This window comes from Phyllopteryx taeniolatus, chromosome 1 (genome assembly GCF_024500385.1).
Source record: "Phyllopteryx taeniolatus isolate TA_2022b chromosome 1, UOR_Ptae_1.2, whole genome shotgun sequence".
Taxonomy (NCBI): Eukaryota; Metazoa; Chordata; class Actinopteri; order Syngnathiformes; family Syngnathidae; genus Phyllopteryx; species Phyllopteryx taeniolatus.
In genome coordinates this window covers 30,002,946-30,021,398 of record NC_084502.1, presented here as the reverse complement: position 1 = coordinate 30,021,398, position 18,453 = coordinate 30,002,946, and the positions used below count along the sequence as shown (strand labels likewise).

The 18,453-nt window shown below is 42.3% G+C and overlaps 1 protein-coding gene across 2 annotated transcripts in view; it reads right to left on the bottom strand.

The window, feature by feature from the left end:
• gripap1 (GRIP1 associated protein 1) overlaps positions 1-10,859 on the bottom strand; it is a 45,882-nt gene extending 35,023 nt beyond the window's left edge. Inside the window, exons 1-6 of one of the 2 annotated variants that reach the window (XM_061787409.1) lie at positions 10,569-10,859; positions 9,987-10,053; positions 9,833-9,894; positions 9,718-9,744; positions 7,507-7,614; positions 7,266-7,425 (exon numbers count right to left, since the gene is read on the bottom strand). In XM_061787409.1, the coding sequence (XP_061643393.1) occupies positions 7,266-7,425; positions 7,507-7,614; positions 9,718-9,744; positions 9,833-9,894; positions 9,987-10,053; positions 10,569-10,610 (466 nt within the window). In that variant the 5' untranslated portion in view covers positions 10,611-10,859. Of the gene's footprint in view, positions 1-7,265; positions 7,426-7,506; positions 7,647-9,717; positions 9,745-9,832; positions 9,895-9,986; positions 10,054-10,568 lie in introns of those variants that run through there. The other variant, XM_061787427.1, reaches the window with a different exon arrangement.
• Between the last annotated feature and the right edge of the window lie 7,594 nt (positions 10,860-18,453).

Below are 18,453 nucleotides of genomic sequence, written 5' to 3'. Positions count from 1 at the left end.
TTATGATAACATTTAAGTGAATCATCATAGGTTATGTGATTATTTAAATTCATTTCCTGGCCACTTTATATTGAATTTGTTGTTACTTCTTTTGTATGTAGAAATTAATAAATAAATAAATAATCACCAAATAGTTTAGGGGGGCTTAAGAACATTTTAGGGGAGGGTGTGAAGCTCCCCGCCCAAAAAAACAGGCCTAATGACGCCACCGAGACCAAGATTGCATTTTGGCTGCATTTTCCATGTTTGCTGCTTACAGCCGTTGAAATAAGTATTTAACACGTCACCATTTTTCTCAAATATATTTCCAAAGGTGCTATTGACAAGACAATTTCAACAGATGTTGGGAACAACCCAAGTAATGCATACGTACAAAGTAGAACAAATGAGCTCAGAAATTAAGTTGTATGTAGCGATGTGAAATGACACCGGGAAAAAGTATTGAACACACCAACTGGAATGTATTTAATACTATGTACAAAAGCCACTGTTTGCAATGACAGCTTCAAGACACCTCCTGTATGGAGAAACTAGTCGCATGCGTTCTTCTGGTGTGATTTTGGCCCATTCTCCACACAAGCAGTCTTCAAATCTTGAAGGTTCCGTGGGCATCTTTTATGGACCTTGAGTTTCAGTTCTTTCCATAGATTTTCGATTGGATTCAAGTCAGGTGATTGGCTGGGCCATTCTAGGAGCTTTATTTTTTATCTTTGAAACCAATTGAGAGTTTCCTTGGCAGTGTGTTTTGGATCATTATCCTGCTGAAATGTCCACCCTTGTTTCATTTTCATCAACCTCGTAGATGGCAGCAGATTTTTGCCAAGAATGTCTCGGTAGATTTGCCCATTCATCCTTCCTTCTATAATGTGAAGTTTACCAGTACCATTTGCTGAAAAGTAGCCTCACACCATCAGGTTCCCACCTCCGAACTTCACTGAGGGTATGGTGTTTTTAGGGTGATGTGCAGTGCCATTTCTCCTCCAAACGTGGTGTGCATTATGGCATCCAAACAGTTGAATTTTGCTGTCATCCGACCATATTCTCCCAGTATTTAACTGGCTTGTCCAAATGTTGTTCAGCAAACTTTAAACGAGCTTTGACATGCTTTTTTTTTTTTTTTTCAGCAATGGGGTCTTGCATGATGTGCGTGCATACAGGCCATGCCGGCAGAGTGCATGACTCAGTTTTCCGTGTGACAACAGTACCTGGCTAATTCTAGGTCTTTTTAAGATCTCCACAGGCAGTCCTTGACTCTTGGACAACTCTTCTGATTATTCTTTGTACTCCTCTGTCAGAAATTTTGCAAGGAGCACCTGATCGAGGCAAATTTATGGTGGTATGATTGGCTTTCCACTTACGTATTATGGTCCCAACCATGCTCACTGGAACATCCAGAAGCTTAGATATGCACCTGTAACCAGTGCCATCATTATGTTTTGCAACAATTACTTTGCGATGGTCTTGAAATGCAGCCCTATGGGGGGCACAAGTCAGTGCAAACTGTAGGCCGGTCCCAAGCCCGGATAAATGCAGAGGGTTGCGTCAGGAAGGGCATCCGGCTTAAAACCTTGCCAAACAAATATGAGCGTTCATCCAAAGAATTCCATACCGGATCGGTCGTGGCCCGGGTTAACAACGTCCGCCACCGGCGGAGTCAACCTGCAGGGCGCCATTGGAAATTCAGCTACTGTGGGTCGAAGTCAAAGAAGAAGAGGTGGAAAGCGGGCTTTTCGGCAGAAAGAGAAGAGGAAACCACAGAGCTTAGAACTGAATGTGGGGACTTTGAATTTTGGGACTATGACAGGAAAATCTCGGGAGTTGGTTGACATGATGATTAGGAGAAAGGTTGATATATTGTGTGTCCAGGAGACCAGGTGGAAAGGCAGTAAGGCTAGAAGTTTGGGGGCAGGGTTTAAATTATTTTACCATGGTGTAGATGGGAAGAGAAAAGGAGTCGGGGTTATTTTAAAAGAAGAGTTGGCTAAGAATGTCTTGGAGGTGAAAAGAATATCAGATTGAGTGATGAGGCTGAAACTTGAAATTGAGGGTGTTATGTGTAATGTGATTAGTGGCTATGCCCCACAGGTAGGATGTGACCTAGAGGTGAAAGAGAAATTCTGGAAGGAGCTAGACGAAGTAGTTCTGAGCGTCCCAGACAGAGAGAGAGTCGTAATTGGTGCAGATTGTAATGGACACGTTGGTGAAGGAAATAGGGGTGATGAAGAAGTGATGGGTAAGTACGGCATCCAGGAAAGGAACTTGGAGGGACAGATGGTGGTAGACTTTGCAACAAGGATGCAAATGGCTGTAGTGAACACTTTTTTCCAGAAGAGGCACGAACATAGGGTGACCTACAAGAGCAGAGGTAGAAGCACGCAGGTGGATTACATCTTGTGCAGACGATGAAATCTGAAGGAGGTTACCAACTGTAAGGTAGTGGTAGGGGAGAGTGTGGCTAGACAGCATAGGATGGTGTGTGTAAGATGACTCTGGTGGTGGGGAGGAAGATTAGGAAGACAAAGGCAGAGCAGAGAACCATGTGGTGGAAGCTGAGACAGGACGAGTGTTGTGCAGCTTTTCGGGAAGAGGTGAGACAGGCTCTCGGCGGACGGGAGGAGCTTCCAGAAGACTGGACCACTGCAGCCAAGGTGATCAGAGAGGCAGGCAGGAGAGTACTTGATGTATCTTCTGGCAGGAAAGGAGAGAAGGAGACTTGGTGGTGGAACCTCACAGTACAGGAAATCATACAAGGAAAAAGGTTAGCTCAGAAGACGCGGGACACTGAGAGGACCGAGGAGAGGCGAAAGGAATACATTGAGATGCGACACAGGGCAAAGGTAGAGGTGGCAAAGGCCAAACAAGAGGCATATGATGACATGTATGGCAGGTTGGACACTAAAGAAGGAGAAAAGGATCTACACAGGTTGGCCAGACAGAGGGATAGAGATGGGAAGGATGTGCAGCAGGTTAGGGTGATTAAGGATAGAGATGGAAATATGTTGACTGGTGCCAGCAGTGTGCTAGCTTGATGGAAAGAATACTTCGAGGAGTTGATGAATGAGGAAAATGAGAGAGAAGGGAGAGTAGAAGAGGCAAGTGTGGTGGACCAGGAAGTGGCAATGATTAGTAAGGGGGAAGTTAGAAAGGCATTAAAGAGGATGAAAAATGGAAAGGCAGTTGGTCCTGATGACATTCCTGTGGAGGTAGGGAAGCATCTAGGAGAGGTGGCTGTGGAGTTTTTGATCAGCTTGTTCAATAGAATTCTAGTGTGTGAGAAGATGCCTGAGGAATGGAGGAAAAGTGTGCTGGTGCCCATTTTTAAGAACAAAGGTGATGTGCAGAGCTGTGGGAACTATAGAGGAATAAAGTTGATGAGCCACACAATTAAGTTATGGGAAAGAGTTGTGGAGGCTAGACTCAGGACAGAAGTGAGTATTTGCGAGCAACAGTATGGTTTCATGCCTAGAAAGAGTACCACAGATGCATTATTTGCCTTGAGGATGTTGATGGAAAAGTACAGAGAAGGTCAGAAGGAGCTACATTGTGTCTTTGTAGATCTAGAGAAAGCCTATGACAGAGTACCCAGAGAGGAACTGTGGTACTGCATGCGGACGTCTGGAGTGGCAGAGAAGTATGTTAGAATAATACAGGACATGTACGAGGGCAGCAGAACAGCAGTGAGGTGTGCTGTAGGTGTGACAGACGAATTTAAGGTGGAGGTGGGACTGCATCAGGGATCAGCCCTGAGCCCCGTCCTTTATGCAGTGGTGATGGATAGGCTGACAGATGAGGTTAGACTGGAATCCCCATGGACCATGATGTTTGCAGATGACATTGTGATCTGCAGTGAAAGCAGGGAGCACCTAGAGGAACAGTTAGAAAGATGGAGGCATGAACTGGAAAGAAGAGGAATGAAGATTAGCCGAAGTAAAACAGACTATATGTGCATGAATGAGAGGGGTGGTGGGGGAAGAGTGAGGCGACAGGGAGAAGAGATAGCAAGGGTGGAGGACTTTAAATACTTGGGGTCAACCGTCCAGAGCAATGGTGAGTGTGGTCAGGAAGTGAAGAAACGGGTCCAAGCAGGTTGGAACGGGTGGAGGAAGGTGTCAGGTGTGTTATGTGACAGAAGAGTTTCTGCTAGGATGAAGGGCAAAGTTTATAAAACAGTGGTGAGGCCAGCAATGATGTACGGATTAGAGACAGTGGCACTGAAGAGACAACAGGAAGCAGAGTTGGAGGTGGCAGAAATGAAGATGTTGAGGTTCGCTCTCAGAGTGACCAGGTTGGATAAAACTAGAAATGAGCTCATCAGAGGGACAGCCAAGGTTCGATGTTTTGGAGACAAAGTTAGAGAGAGCAGACTTCGATGGTTTGGACACGTCCAGAGGAGAAATAGTGAGTATATTGGTAGAAGGATGATGAGGATGGAGCTGCCAGGCAAGAGAGCGAGAAGAAGACCAAAGAGAAGGTTGATGGATGTCGTGAGGGAAGACATGATGGCAGTTGGTGTTCGAGAGGATGATGCAGGAGATAGGCTTACATGGAAAAGGATGACGCGCTGTGGCGACCCCTAACGGGACAAGCCGGAAGGAAAAGAAGACTTTGCGATGGTCTTGAGACAGCTCTTTGCTCTTTACCATCATAAGATGTGGCTTAACTCACACCTTGGCAATGAGACCTTTTATTAGGCCATCAATTAGGACTGAACCATCTGATCTTCATTTGCACTGACGAGGTGCTGTATTGCTGTTTGATTATTGCTAGATTTTAGGTGTTGTCTTAGCTTTCCATGACTTTCTGCACCTCCCTTTCTTCATGTGTTCAATACTTTTTCCTTGTGTCATTTCAGATTTTTACACACAACTTAATTTCTGATCTTATTTGTTCTACTTTCTTTGTATGTATGGATTACTTGGGTTGTTCCCAACATCTGGTGGAATTTACAGGTCAATAGCACCTGTGGAAGTATATATAGTGAGAAAAATGGTCACATGTTAAAAAATTATTTCAGACACTGTATGTAGAGCACAACTGTTATAACTAGGGATGTCCTTATCACATTTTCGGAACCAAGTCCGAGTCTTTTGATTTTAGTATCTGCTGATACAGAGTCTCGATCCGATATACACAGTATTATATATTATATTAATATATTATATATTATTATATATAAAATATCAAAACCCAATGTTTCTTATTTAAAAGAACAACCAAAAAATAAATTAGTATTAGTAATTAGTAAAAAAGAATATAACATTGTGGTAAAACATTAAATATTTATTCACAGAAGAAGAATCTATACCTGTGAGTATTGTTATATTACCTGTCTGTATGTGTTACTATGGTGTTTGTGTATAAATATTCATTATTTGAACATAAATCCCACCTGTGATGCTAATTCTAGCTAGCCCGTCAATGGGGTTTTCCACTGACTGTTAGCATTAAGTTGGCTATTTCTAAAACGATCAAGTGTGTCTTGTATTTAAATATACAACGTGTGTAATTCTTTTTGTTGCGTGTTTAGTTCCGTAAACGCCACCTGTGGTGTCATTAAACAGTTTAAAGCACGCTCAGGGAGGACAGAGATTGTGTTTGTGTGTGTCTGTCACGCACGCACACACAAACAGTCGCTTAAAAGTCATATTATACAAGTACAAAAACAATACCCCAAAAAGTTACATTGTTTAATATAAAACGAAGCTATTACCGTTCCATTTGGCAAGATCTTTGTACCTTTGGATTATTTTGTCACATTGTAACATTTAAAATGTTAGAAAAAGAATAAAACTGATCGTTGTCACCCCATTTCAATCAGCTGAAAATCACACGATCAACCCTGGATTTTTGATGACGTGATTGGATCGGGACAGCTCTCATTTTTACTTTGGTGGGTTTTTTTTTTATACAGTCCAATATTGGTGAGTGCAGCTTTTCTTGTTAAAAATAAATAAATAAATAATTTAGGTGTTGGGGGGTAGGAACAGATTCATTGCATTCTCATTCATTTCAGTAAGGGAAAATTATTTGAGATGAGTGTGGTCACCAGGGTTATAATAGTTTGGGATTTTCCATTATAGTTAGTTTTTATTTCATTTTGACTTTTCTTTTTCAAATTCAGTCAGGTTTAATTCGTTTTTAGAGCAGGTTTGTTAGTTTTAAATAGTTTATCATTTTTCAAAAATGTTTCGTTTCCGTTTTCTTTTTATTAGTTTCAGTATTCGTTTTGATTTTTTTATTTAGGGTATTTGTCAAGTGGGAGATAAAGAAAAAGATCACAATAAGTATTGTGTAATAAAAACAAACAAAAAAACATTTAAAAAAAAAAGTATTAACTTATTAAAAGATGAACAACCATCCACAAAACCAATATAGGTACTGCATAACAGTCCACAGAATTTGAAGTGCAATAAGTGCAGTGCAAAATCCTGCCACTAAGGTTAGATTAGATGCATCACAACGGTACAGTAAACCATTCATGAGACATGCTGTAGTTTGGCCTTTTTAAAAATGTGTTGATATGTTTGATTAAAAAAAATCAAGTTCTTATTTGCATGTTTTCCAAACTTCTCAAGTGGACTTTCAGATTTGTGACTGTTCGATAGACAGATATCGAAAGACAAATCCCACCGTGCAGGTTTTTCAAAGGCGCAAGCTAGTCGGTAACCGTCTTCGACGTTTCCATTAGCAAAAACAAAAACAGCTTGGATGTAAAAGTTATCTTCGCGGAAAAACTTGCGCTTGATCTGGCGATCCGTCAATACGACGTTGCTGTCCATTGAAATCACTTCTAGGCGACAGAGTAAGTGAACTACAATTCCCAAAGGACTGTTCGACCAGCCTTCTGTATCCGTTCTGTATCAATTTATGTATCTGAAATAAATACATTTAAAATCAACATCGAAAGCTCATGTATGAAATTAATTTACAAAGACGAAAACAAAGGACATTTTTGCTATAATTATAGTTAGTTTTAGTTAATTTTGCACATGTAAAATATTGTTTTAGTTAGTTGTTTTTTTTAAACGTACTCATTTTTATTTTGCTTACAATTTTTTTTCAATTTTAGTTTTAGTTATTTTGTTTGTTTTCGTTTACTATAACAACCTTGGTTGTCACAGGACAACTTCAACTCATATCTTCTCAAGGCACTTCTCTACTTGTATACAAGACATTTTCTAAAGTATGTCCCCTTAACTCATCAACTATATGAAGACATGAACTTTGCCCGTGTGTCTAAAGATACAGTAACTCAACAAACTAACCTCGCACTTTCTTCAGCAATGTGGCGTTCTCAGCCTTGAGGCGCAGCAGTTCTTCATCAGCAGGACTGGCGGCATTAGGGCTCAGCTGGGAAGCTGCGGCCCCGCCCTCTTCCTTGAGGTGCTGGTTATCCTCTTCCAGCTGCTCAATTTGCATGCACAACTGGAAGCGACCAGAAGAGAAGGGGAGTGAAAAATGTCGACCCGTTGAAGTTCATCCATATGTGACCAACGCTGGCAGTACCTTGGAGAGCTCAGCCATGAGTGTGCTGTTCTGAAGTCGAAAGTCTTCTTCCTGACTGTGAAGTTTCCCCTGAAGCATCTCATTCTCGCTCAGCAGCGCTTCCACTTCCTGCAGACGGGTTACTTTGACTTCAGGGGTACCTAATTAATTGGTCAGTGAGAGTGGTACTCTTGTTGTGCTACTGTTATAGTGAGCTATTGTTGTAGTTTTGTTATTCTAAGATTGTAGTACTGCTTTGACACCCTGTTAGTGGTGTGTTACTGTTGTAATAGTGCTGTGCCTCTATTGCATAGTGCTATAATTGTGTTGTGTTTCTGTTGTGGTAGTGTAGTGCTACTGTTGTAGTAGTGTTGTGTTATGTGCTACTGTTGTGTTCTGCTATTGTTGTTTTGCTGATGTTATAGAAGTGTTGCTGTACTCTGATAGTAGTGTTGTGGTACTGTAGTAGTTGTGTTGCGCTGCTATTTTCATTGAGTTGTGCTACTGTTGTGGTGTAGTGCTACTATTGTAGTAGTGCTGTGGTGTACTGTTATTATTAGAGTAGTGTGGTAATGTTGTGCTAATGTTGTAGAAGTGTTGCCATACTGTTGCAGTAGTGTTATACCACTGTTGTAGTAGTGTTGTGGTGTAGTAATTGTGTTGCGCTACCATTGTAGTAGTGTGCTACCATTGTAGTTGTATTGTGGTAATGTTGTAGCACTGTGGTGTGACTGTAATAGTGTTGGGGTAAGGCTTCTTTATACTCGTGCGGGCGGCTACCGCGCTGACCTCACTGGGGCTATCCTGCGCGCAGTTTGCCTTTATACTCGAGCACAACCCACGCGCGCAGTTTTGAAAATGTACTGCAGTTCACCTCCAAGTTGGGGTTGTCGCTACGGCTGGTCTTGGCTAGGACACCACTTGATGGAGTTTCCTCTGCATTTTTTGGCCATTTCCGGTAGCAGTTTTTACTTTCCTTTCCGTAACAAGGAACAAAGTAACAACAATGTCGACCGTGAAACAGTGTCTGCTAGAACAAATGGACCTAGTTGGACCTAGATGATACGTTTAATTATGCTGCAAAATCAATCAAGAAGGCGACGGCGTAGATGGTATGTAGAACCAAGGGGCACGCTGAGTACGTCATCACAGCATGTGACTAAAACGGACCAATCACGAGAGATGATCTCCGCGGCATTCTACGCACAGCAACAATTTTTGCTGTGTGCGCGTCAAGTGACGCAGATGGGCCGCGCGGGCCAAATCGTCGGTCACGTGATGCAATGCGGGCGTTGTCGGCTGCGCGAGCGCAGGAGAATAAAGAGGCCTGTACGTAGTGCTGTTTTAGTATAGTGTAGTACTGTTGTGACATTGTGTTAGTGTTGGACTACGGTTGTATTTGTGTTATGGTACAGTTTCAAGATTGTTGTGTAGTCCCATTTTAGCTATGTGCTACTTTTCTAGTAGTGGTGCGGTTCTGCTGTGCTACTCTTGTGCTACTATGCCATACTAGTATTGTGGTATGCAGTTCTGCTAGTGTACAGTTGTGCTACTATTGTGACACTGGGGCAGTGAACCCCTGCCCATTTGCAATTTCCCCTACTTGCGGATTTTTAGGGGAAACTATCCTTCGTTTTTGGCTAAAACTCACCAATTTGCTGGTTTGTGCTCGGGCCAAAGCCATGTCTAACAAGAAAAATGTGCATTGGTGCCTTCTTGTGACAAGTATAGGCAATTACAAGCCTTTTTTGTGGACATCAATCCAGTATATCCGCAAATTACTTCCGCATTCGGGAAAAAAGGTACTAGCACTTACGCCTCGCTTGGGAATGGGGAAGAGGACCGTCTCAAAGCACTCGTATGAACTTTAAACGTCTACCTTTTAAACACAAGACGGTGTTTGGGCTTCTTTCATGTTTACACGTATGATATCATATTTGTATAAATAAATTACATACATGTATTTAACGTTTCTCTAAAGACACCAGCCATAAAGAAAATAGTTTAGCAAGTTCAGCTTCAAAGAATAATGTAATCAATCGTAGTTTTGATCGTTATCAAAGCATAAACAGGAAGTCAACTATTCCGTGTTCCGAGTTGGTCACATTACGTTCGGCATAGAGCGGATTACTCAAAAACTGGAGGTTCATTCTGTCATGGTAGTGACGTGAGAGGGGTCAACCGCTAGAGGGCGCACTCGTAACCCTGGTAACAAGCAAGCTCCCCACTCACCTGCGCTCTTTTACTCTTATTCAGAGCCTGAGGACAGAGAAGTACCAAACATGAAACAAGATTGATTATCATAATATAATAATACCAATATTTATAATAATAAAAACACCTTTACCTTCTGTGCTTTGACAAAATCTCTTTCCAGCACCACATTTTTCTGACGCAAGGCGCTCAGCTCTGAAAGACAACGCATGATCATTGTCATTATCATGTGATATCATAAAGATGCTAGTGAGGGAGCACCAGACAGACACAGAAGTTTTGTTTACCAGCGGAGTTCTTCCTCAGCTCATCAGACAGCTGATAGTTGTGTGTCCTCAACTCCAGCAGTTGAGTCTGATCCCCACACACACGCGCGCGCGCGCGCGCGCACACACACACACACACACACACACACACACACACGTCATGCCAAGTCATGTGATTATTAGCATCAAGCTACTTTGTAGTGCTACTCTACCTTTTTAAATACATAAGCTGCAATTCCCTGAGCACTTCCGTGGATCAGTGACATGACATGGAACTGTATGTTATACATGACTACATTCTCCCACTAAACGGCTGTCGTTGAGTGCTTTCGTCATACGGGTGGTTGTTGATGCTGAAACGGCTAGCACAGTAGTGTTTACCGTGCACACCAGATAGATGAGTTCTGTCACACTTTGCTTTAAAGATGACAACCACATGAATGCAGCCTTGCTTGTGTCACGGGGTTGCTAGGCTAAGCTAACTGCACAAAATATGCTCGTCCAGGCAGCGGTCGTCCATCCCCAAGCGGTTAGCATGCGTTAACAGCCAAAATATTCAGTTTGTGTCTTTGGGGGAAAAGTGAAGTGCAGTGTTGTTCTTACCTGCATACGGTGAAACTCCTCCTCTGAAAGCGCCTGCGACATAATGTGATTGCTGGCGGCTCGCTAGGCTAAACTAAGGCTAAGGGGAGAGCCGACGAACTCAGAGCAGAGATGGGAAGAGCGAGCGTCGCGGGGACAGAGCGCCCACTCGGACGCTTCTTTCCGAGCTTGACATTCACCTGCCTGTGTGTGACGTCATCGTTTATTTATTTTTGGCGGGGGCAAAAACAAAATGTCTTCGTCATGGCAAAACAATTCCACATTTGGTCATTTTCAGAAAGATAGCAACCTTGCTTATTATACAGCAAGCAGGGAGCGCTCATGTTGTGTAATTGGCCGGTGTCACCAGAACAAGAACAGGTGCATGACGTCATACTGCGCGTGCTCAGGACTCAGCACTGTCAACAGCACACACAACGATGAACTCTGACCTCTGTATTTTACTGGCGCAGTAACTGTAGCACAAATGGTAAATTTACTACATAAGCACAACACTACCACAACATAACTATAACATTAGTACAACCACAACAGTAGTGCAACACTGAGCACAAAAGTACCATAATACTACTACAACCACCCCCTTATGGCTGTGAGCAAATGGACTGCACTTATATAGTGCTTTATCTACACTATCACAGTGCCCAAAGCGCTTTACAAAGCCTCACATTCACACACCAATGGGCAACTGCTGCCATGCCCACTGGGAGCAAATTAGGGTTCAGTGTCTTGCCCAAGGACACTTCAACCTGCAGATAGTCGGAGCTGTGATTTGAACAAGCTACCCTTCAGTCACTGGATGACCCACTCTACCTACTGAGCCACAGCCACCCTGCAGACCACTATGGAAGTCTTTCTTTCTTCATATGACCCACAATGCTGTGTGTGTGAGGGGGCGGGCCGTGGGGGAGGTCATTAAATGAGCCGTCATGTACTTTAGTGAGCTAATAGCCGCTTACGTATGTGTGCACGTTGGTGTGCCGGTTACCATGGTTATATTCACCCGCTGCTCTCTGACCGACACATGACACGGGTGGAATGAAACGCCATATTTGACCGATGCTGATTGGCTGACAGGCGTGGTGGCAAACTTTACACAGTGACACTGCCCAGAAAATAGGAAGCAACACTTCCTCTATGTAAATTGTACCGTTGGAGAGAAGTGAATCTTCTGTTTTGTTGGACTTCACTTTTTAATCTTTGAACCACGACGAGCATGGAGAACACAGTCAACTCACAGGTTGGTACACTTTTTCTTGACTTTACGCATCTTTGTTTGAGTGGGACATGAAGACGACATAAACATGATTTGGAGTGTGTTAGCAGAGAAGAAAAGGAACAAGAACAAGGAAAGAGGTGACAAGTTTTCAAGTAAATAAGAACAGAGAAAAGTGGTGACAAGTGAAGGACAAAAAAGAACAAGGAAGGAAAGAGGAGACGTGAACAAGGAAAATAACATAAAGAAGGAAGTAGATGACATGTGAACAAGGAAAACGGTGAGAAGTGAACAAAGAAAACGGAAATAAGAGCAAAAGAAAGAAATGAGGTGACCAAGGTTATACAATCCCAATTCCAATGAAGTTGGGATGTTGTGTTAAACATAAATAAAAACAGAATACAATGACTTGCAAATCATGTTCAACCTATATTTAATTGAATACACTACAAAGACAAGATATTTAATGTTCAAACTAATCAACTTTATTGTTTTTAGCAAATAATCATTAACTTAGAATTTTATGGCTGCAACACGTTCCAAAAAAGCTGGGACGGGTGGCAAAAAAGACTGAGAAAGTTGAGGAATGCTCATCAAACACCTGTTTGGAACATCCCACAGGTGAACAGGCTAATTGGGAACAGGTGTTGCCATGTTTGGGTATAAAAGGAGCTTCCCTGAATTGCTCAGTCATTCGCAAGCAAAGATGGGGTGAGGTTTACCTCTTTGTGAACAGGTGCGTGAGAAAATAGTTGAACAGTTTAAGGACAATGTTCCTCAATGTACAATTGCAAGGAATTTAGGGATTTCATCATCAACGGTCCATAATATCATCAAAAGGCTCAGAGAATCTGGAGAAATCACTGCATGTAAGCGGCAAGGGCGAAAACCAACATTGAATGCCCGTGACCTTCAATCCCTCAGGCGGCACTGCATCAAAAACCGACATCAGTGTGTAAAGGATATCACCACATGGGCTCAGGAACACTTCAGAAAACCAATGTCAGTAAATAGAGTTTGGCGCTACATCCGTAAGTGCAACTTGAAACTCTACTATGCAAAGCAAAAGCCATTTATCAACAACACCCAGAAACGCTGCCAGCTTCTCTGGGCCCGAGCTCATCTAAGATGGACTGATGCAACAATTACCGTCCTCAGTTCCCAAACGCTTATTGAATGTTGTTAAAAGAAAAGGTGATGTAGCACAGTGGTAAACATGACCGTGTCCCAGCTTTTTTGGAATGTGTTGCAGCCATAAAATTCTAAGTTAATGATAATTTGCTAAAGACAATAAAGTTTATCAGTTTGAACATGAAATATCTTGTCTTTGTAGTGTATTCAATTAAATATAGGTTGAACATGATTTGAAAATCATTGTATTCTGTTTTTATTTATATTTAACACAATGTCTCAACTTCATTGGAATTGGGGTTGTAGAACATAGGGACAGAAAGGGATGACAAGTGAACAAGGAAAGAGGCGAGAAGGAAGGAAAGAGGTGGCAAGTGAAAAAGGAAAGAAGTACATATGAAAGAAAAGGTTGATGCGCAAGAAAAAAAGAACACAAAGACAGCTGGAAAGAGATGAAATGTCAACAGGGAAAGAAAAATATAAGGCGCTCATCTCATTTTTCTATTTGCAACTTTTTAGATCCTCGCTCGAGGAGATTGACAGAAGGACGAGGCGGGAGGAGGCAGCAATGTTTTGGGGAAATAAACCGATCGTTCCTTGATGACGTCATTTAATATAGGACGTCTAGTAAAGATGACATCACGTCCATGACGCGTGTCACAAATGAATCGTCTGCGTGACAGAATTATCACCACAAATGTCCACTTAATGCTTAATATTTAAAGTGGGATTAAATTAAAGTCATATATAATCAACACAATTTTGCAGATGCAAAGACGATCGTGATTGGTCTATTCCAATATATTTGGAGTGACTCGTAAATAAGTAAAGTGTTGATGTGCTGCTTATCCATTACGTTGAATGAAAAAAAATAATCGTGTAGAACAAACAGAACGTTTTTATTTTCTTTATGTGCCCAAATGCATTGGACAAAATGACAGCCTGCGATACAAACAGAAATAGGTGGTTGGTTCGGCGTATGTAGTAACCATGAGCCAGTCAGTGTGATGAAGTCATTTTGATATCAAATACTGCCCCAAATAGAACAGACACTTGGCAAAATATGAATATCCAAACTAAAATAATCAATGAATGAAGAAAACAACATTATGTATTTTATTTGAAGTTCTGCTCCAATTACGTTCCAGCTGGTGCACGCCCATTTTAATTCGTAACCATTGAGGGACTATGATACTTCTGCATTGGATACATAAGACATCCCTCAATTTAAACTAGCTCTTGAAGCTTCTCAATACTAGATGCTCTTTCCTCAATGCGGGTTTTAAGAAAATTGAGATGCTCCATAATATGGTGGCGTGACAACAACTTCTGGGTCACTTTCAATGTTTTGAGGAGTGAGGACTGAGGAGCTGGGAACGTTGCAATTAAGAGACTTGAGATGAGCCCACGGTCGGGGTGATCAGTAAACAAGGAGAGAGGTGGCAAGTAAAAAAGGAAGGAAGGAAAGTAGTGACAGTTGAACAAGGAAAGAGATGACAAATGAAACCAGAGATGAAATGTAAACAAGGGAAGAAGAACATAGGAAGGAAAGCGATGATGTGAACTAGGGGTGACAAGTAAACAAGGAACGAAAGAAAAAGTGACAAGTGAACAAGGAAAGAAGAACATAGGGAAGGAAGCAGTGACAAGTGAACAAGGAAGGAAGAACATGAGGATACAACTAAAGAAGTGACAAATGAACAAACAAAGAGGTAAGACATCAACAAGGAAAGAAGAACATAAGGAAGGAAAAGGGTGACGTAAAAAAGGAAATACCATATGCATGTGAAGAGGTGATGGGTAAACAAAGGTGACAATTAAACAAGGAGAGAAGAAAATAAGGAAGGAAAAGGGTGAAAAGTCACCAAGGAAAGAGGTGATAAGTGAACAAGAAATAAGGAGTGAACAAGGAAAAAGCTGAGAAGAAAAAGGGAGAGAGGAACAGGGAAGGAAAGAATTGACAAGGGAACAAGAAGAACATACGGGAGGAAGAAAAGGTGACAAGTAAAGAAGGAAAGAGGTGAAAAGTGAACAATCCGAAGCTATGCTAGCTGCTCAGGTAATGCTACATTAGCATTAGCATTGGTGACCTGTTGTCTCACTGCCCAGACAGCAAATTGAATGAGAGACGACATGAGTGACATGACGTACGCTGTGGTCAACAAACCCAAACAGCCACACCCACCGTCTGAAAACAGGTACATGCACGTGCAGCCATTCATGCCTTCTTTCTGCCTTCCTATGTTCTTGTTTCCTTGATCACCTATCCTCCCCTGTTCTTCTCTCCACCCTACCTTCCTTCCTTATCTTCTTCTTTCCTTTTTTACTTCTCACCGCTTTCCTTGTTCACTCTTCATCTTTCATTATTCACTTGTCACCTCTTCCTTCCTTCCTCATGTTCTTTCCTTGTTCACTTTTCACCTGTTTTCTTGTTCATGTTACCTCTTTCATTCCTTGTTCCTCCATTCTTTCCTTCTTTCCTCATGTTCTTCTCCTTGCTCCCTTGTCACCTCTTTCCTCCCTCCTTATGTTCTTATTTCTTCTTCACTTCTCAGCTCTTTCTTTCATTCTTTTGTTCCTGTGTTCTTTTTTCCTTCACTTGTCCCTTCTTTCCTTCTTTATATTCTTTCTTTCCAGACTCATCACACTTCACTTTTCACCTCCTCCCTTCTTTTTGTCCTTCCTTCCATCTTTTCCTCGTTTACATCTCACCTTTTTCCTCACACAGTTGTTACCATTTTCCTTGTTCACTCATCACCTCATCAATTGTCACCTCCTTGTCACCTTGCTTCCTTATTTTCTTCTTTCCTTCTCCATGCGTCACCTCTTTCCTTCCCCATGTCCCTCTTCCCCTGTTTACTTTTCACCTCTGTTCCCTTCCTTATGTTCTTCTTTCCTTGCTCAGCTATGTCCTCCACTCATTTTCTTATTTCCTCATTCACTCTTCACCTCTTTTCTTCATACCTTTTTTATGTTCACTAGAACACTGCATGGCTCCCATCACTATGACAACGAGCCACAGCCCACAACAGCGCCGTTGTACAGCATGGTCGGACCTACGGAGGGCGCTGTGAACTCAGTTTGTACGGCGGTATTGGGAGGATTAGCGATTAGCGCTAGTGCGGAACAGGTTTCAGGTAATGTGCGCTCACCCAGGAACATAATAGCAATTAAGGTCTCATTTTCATGAAAGACCCTGTGAAGTTATTTTTGTATTTTGTTTCTAAATACATTAAATATGTTTGAAGATAAGTGCTGAAAACATACAAAGACTGAGAACCATTTAGTGCTGAATCGTTTGAGATGTAGCGTTAAACTTTTTTTTTTTTTTTTTTTTACCATCTCAGTTGTACTGACTTTTTGTGTGGGGTTAAAATAAACCCCAGTACAAACTTGGGCTTGACCATATAGGCCATTCCACATTATGTAAGTACTTAGAAGAAGAAGAATCACCTTTATTGTCATGAACATGCATGCATGCATGCATGCACATGAAACTTGTTCTCTGCATTTTACCCATCACAGTGAACACACACTTGTGTGTGTGGAACACACACTTGTGCTTGTGTGTGGAACACACACTGGAGCAGGGGGCAGCTGAAGCACCCAGGGAGCAGTTTGGGGTATTATTAGTGTCTTGCTCAAGGACACCACAGCCGTGAGTCCGGGGGATGTTGGCAGAGGGTCCGGTCGGGGTCTTGAACCTAGGTTCCCCACGGTGGCAGCCGATGATCTTGACCATTGGGCCACAGCTGCCCATAAATGTTAGTGACCCCAACATGATTTGAACACACAACCTTCTGATCTGTAGTCAGACGCGCTACCGTTGCGCCACGAGGACACCTTAGAGTCTCTTTTCTTCTATGGCTATCCGTCAATTGTGAGTTACTTAGTAATAGCCTATTTCTACCACTACAGCGTGCAGTTAGCCAGCTCGCTCTACCTACAATCCCAGAAAATGCATCTTCCCTGAAGTGTTATGCCATGTGTGATACACGGAGCAGGCTGATGGCGATTTGGAAGGCTCCACTGCGAATTTGTTGGCTACTAGCGGCTAGTAAGGGGTTTCCGGCCCGGCACTGGGTTCATCCAATACTCCACACAACCGTTTATTGTTAATTGTTTATTATGTTCGCTAGCTCACGAGCTAAAGAGCTAACGGCAGGTAGGTTTAATATAGTAGCACCTCGCTAGGTGTTGTTGTTTGGGTCCCCACATAACAGTGACATCTAAGGGAAAGTTCGCTGTTTATTAAAGAGAACAGCACACATTATTCAGCCTTTGTGGCTGACTACAGACACTTGAGCACATACTGCACGCAAGAACGTATTTAATTGACAGGTGAAGGTTGAGCGGGGTGGATTTTCAGGATGCTGCTCGCCCGCAGCATCCTCTCACTGGTAGGTGGGCTCTATTTTTGGGGATTTTGGAGCCTTATTTTACATACTTGATGATTTTGTTTTTAATTCAGTCAAATTTACCAGGCTTGTTAACAATTCTTGTCTCTGTGCTGTCAAATATAAAAGCTTTTTTTGTCGCTTTATAGGGTCTTTAAGTGTCTTTTGTGTGCCTCTATTATTTAAAATTTCAGTATTTTTCAGTCTCACATTCAACATTTCTTCAATTTCAATTAATTCAAGTCAGATCTTTAGCGTTCACACAATTTCTAAAGAAATAGCACTCTTAAGAAAAATATAATTATTCAGCGGTTTGGAAAATGGATGGATATTATTATTACTCGTGGCCGTGTCCCAATGGTTAAGATCATCGCCTGCCACCGTGGGGGACCTAGGTTAAAACCCCGACTGGACCATCCGCCAACATCGCCCGAACTCACGGCTGCGGTGTCCTTGAGCAAGACACTGATACCCCAAAATGCTCCCCCTGCTCCAGTGTGTTCCACTAACGTGTATGTGTTCACTGTCATTGGTTAAATGTAGAGAACAAATTTTGTGTGCATGCATGCATGTTCATGACAATAAAAGATGATGATTCTTCTTCTTCTACTTCTTCTTCTTCTTCTTCCAGGCACACACAACGATTACGAAGACTTTTCCACCTCGGTGACAGATATGAACGACATGTGTGTGTGTGACAGCCTAGGTCAGTGGATATTCTACAAATGTTTTCCAAGCTAGCCGGAAAGAGGTGAGAACGGAGTGAGGGAATACCTGTAGTTGAGAAGTGAATGAGTAAAAAGGTTACAAGCGAGTGAGAAAATAGATGATTATTGAATGCGGAAAGAAGTGACAAGTGAACAATTAAATAAAAAGGGGGGATTAGAAAGAATGGCGGCACGGTGGGCGACTGGTTAGAGCATCTGCCTCACAGTTCTGAGGACCGAGGTTCAATCCCCGGCCCCACCTGTGTGGAGTTTGCATGTTCTCCCCGTGCCTGCGTGGGTTTTCTCCGGGCACTCCGGTTTCCTCCCACAGCCCAAAAACATGCATGGTAGGTTAATTGTCGACTCTAAATTGTCCGTAGGTGTGACTGTGAGTGCGACTGGTTGTTTGTTTCTTTGTATGTGCCCTGCGATTG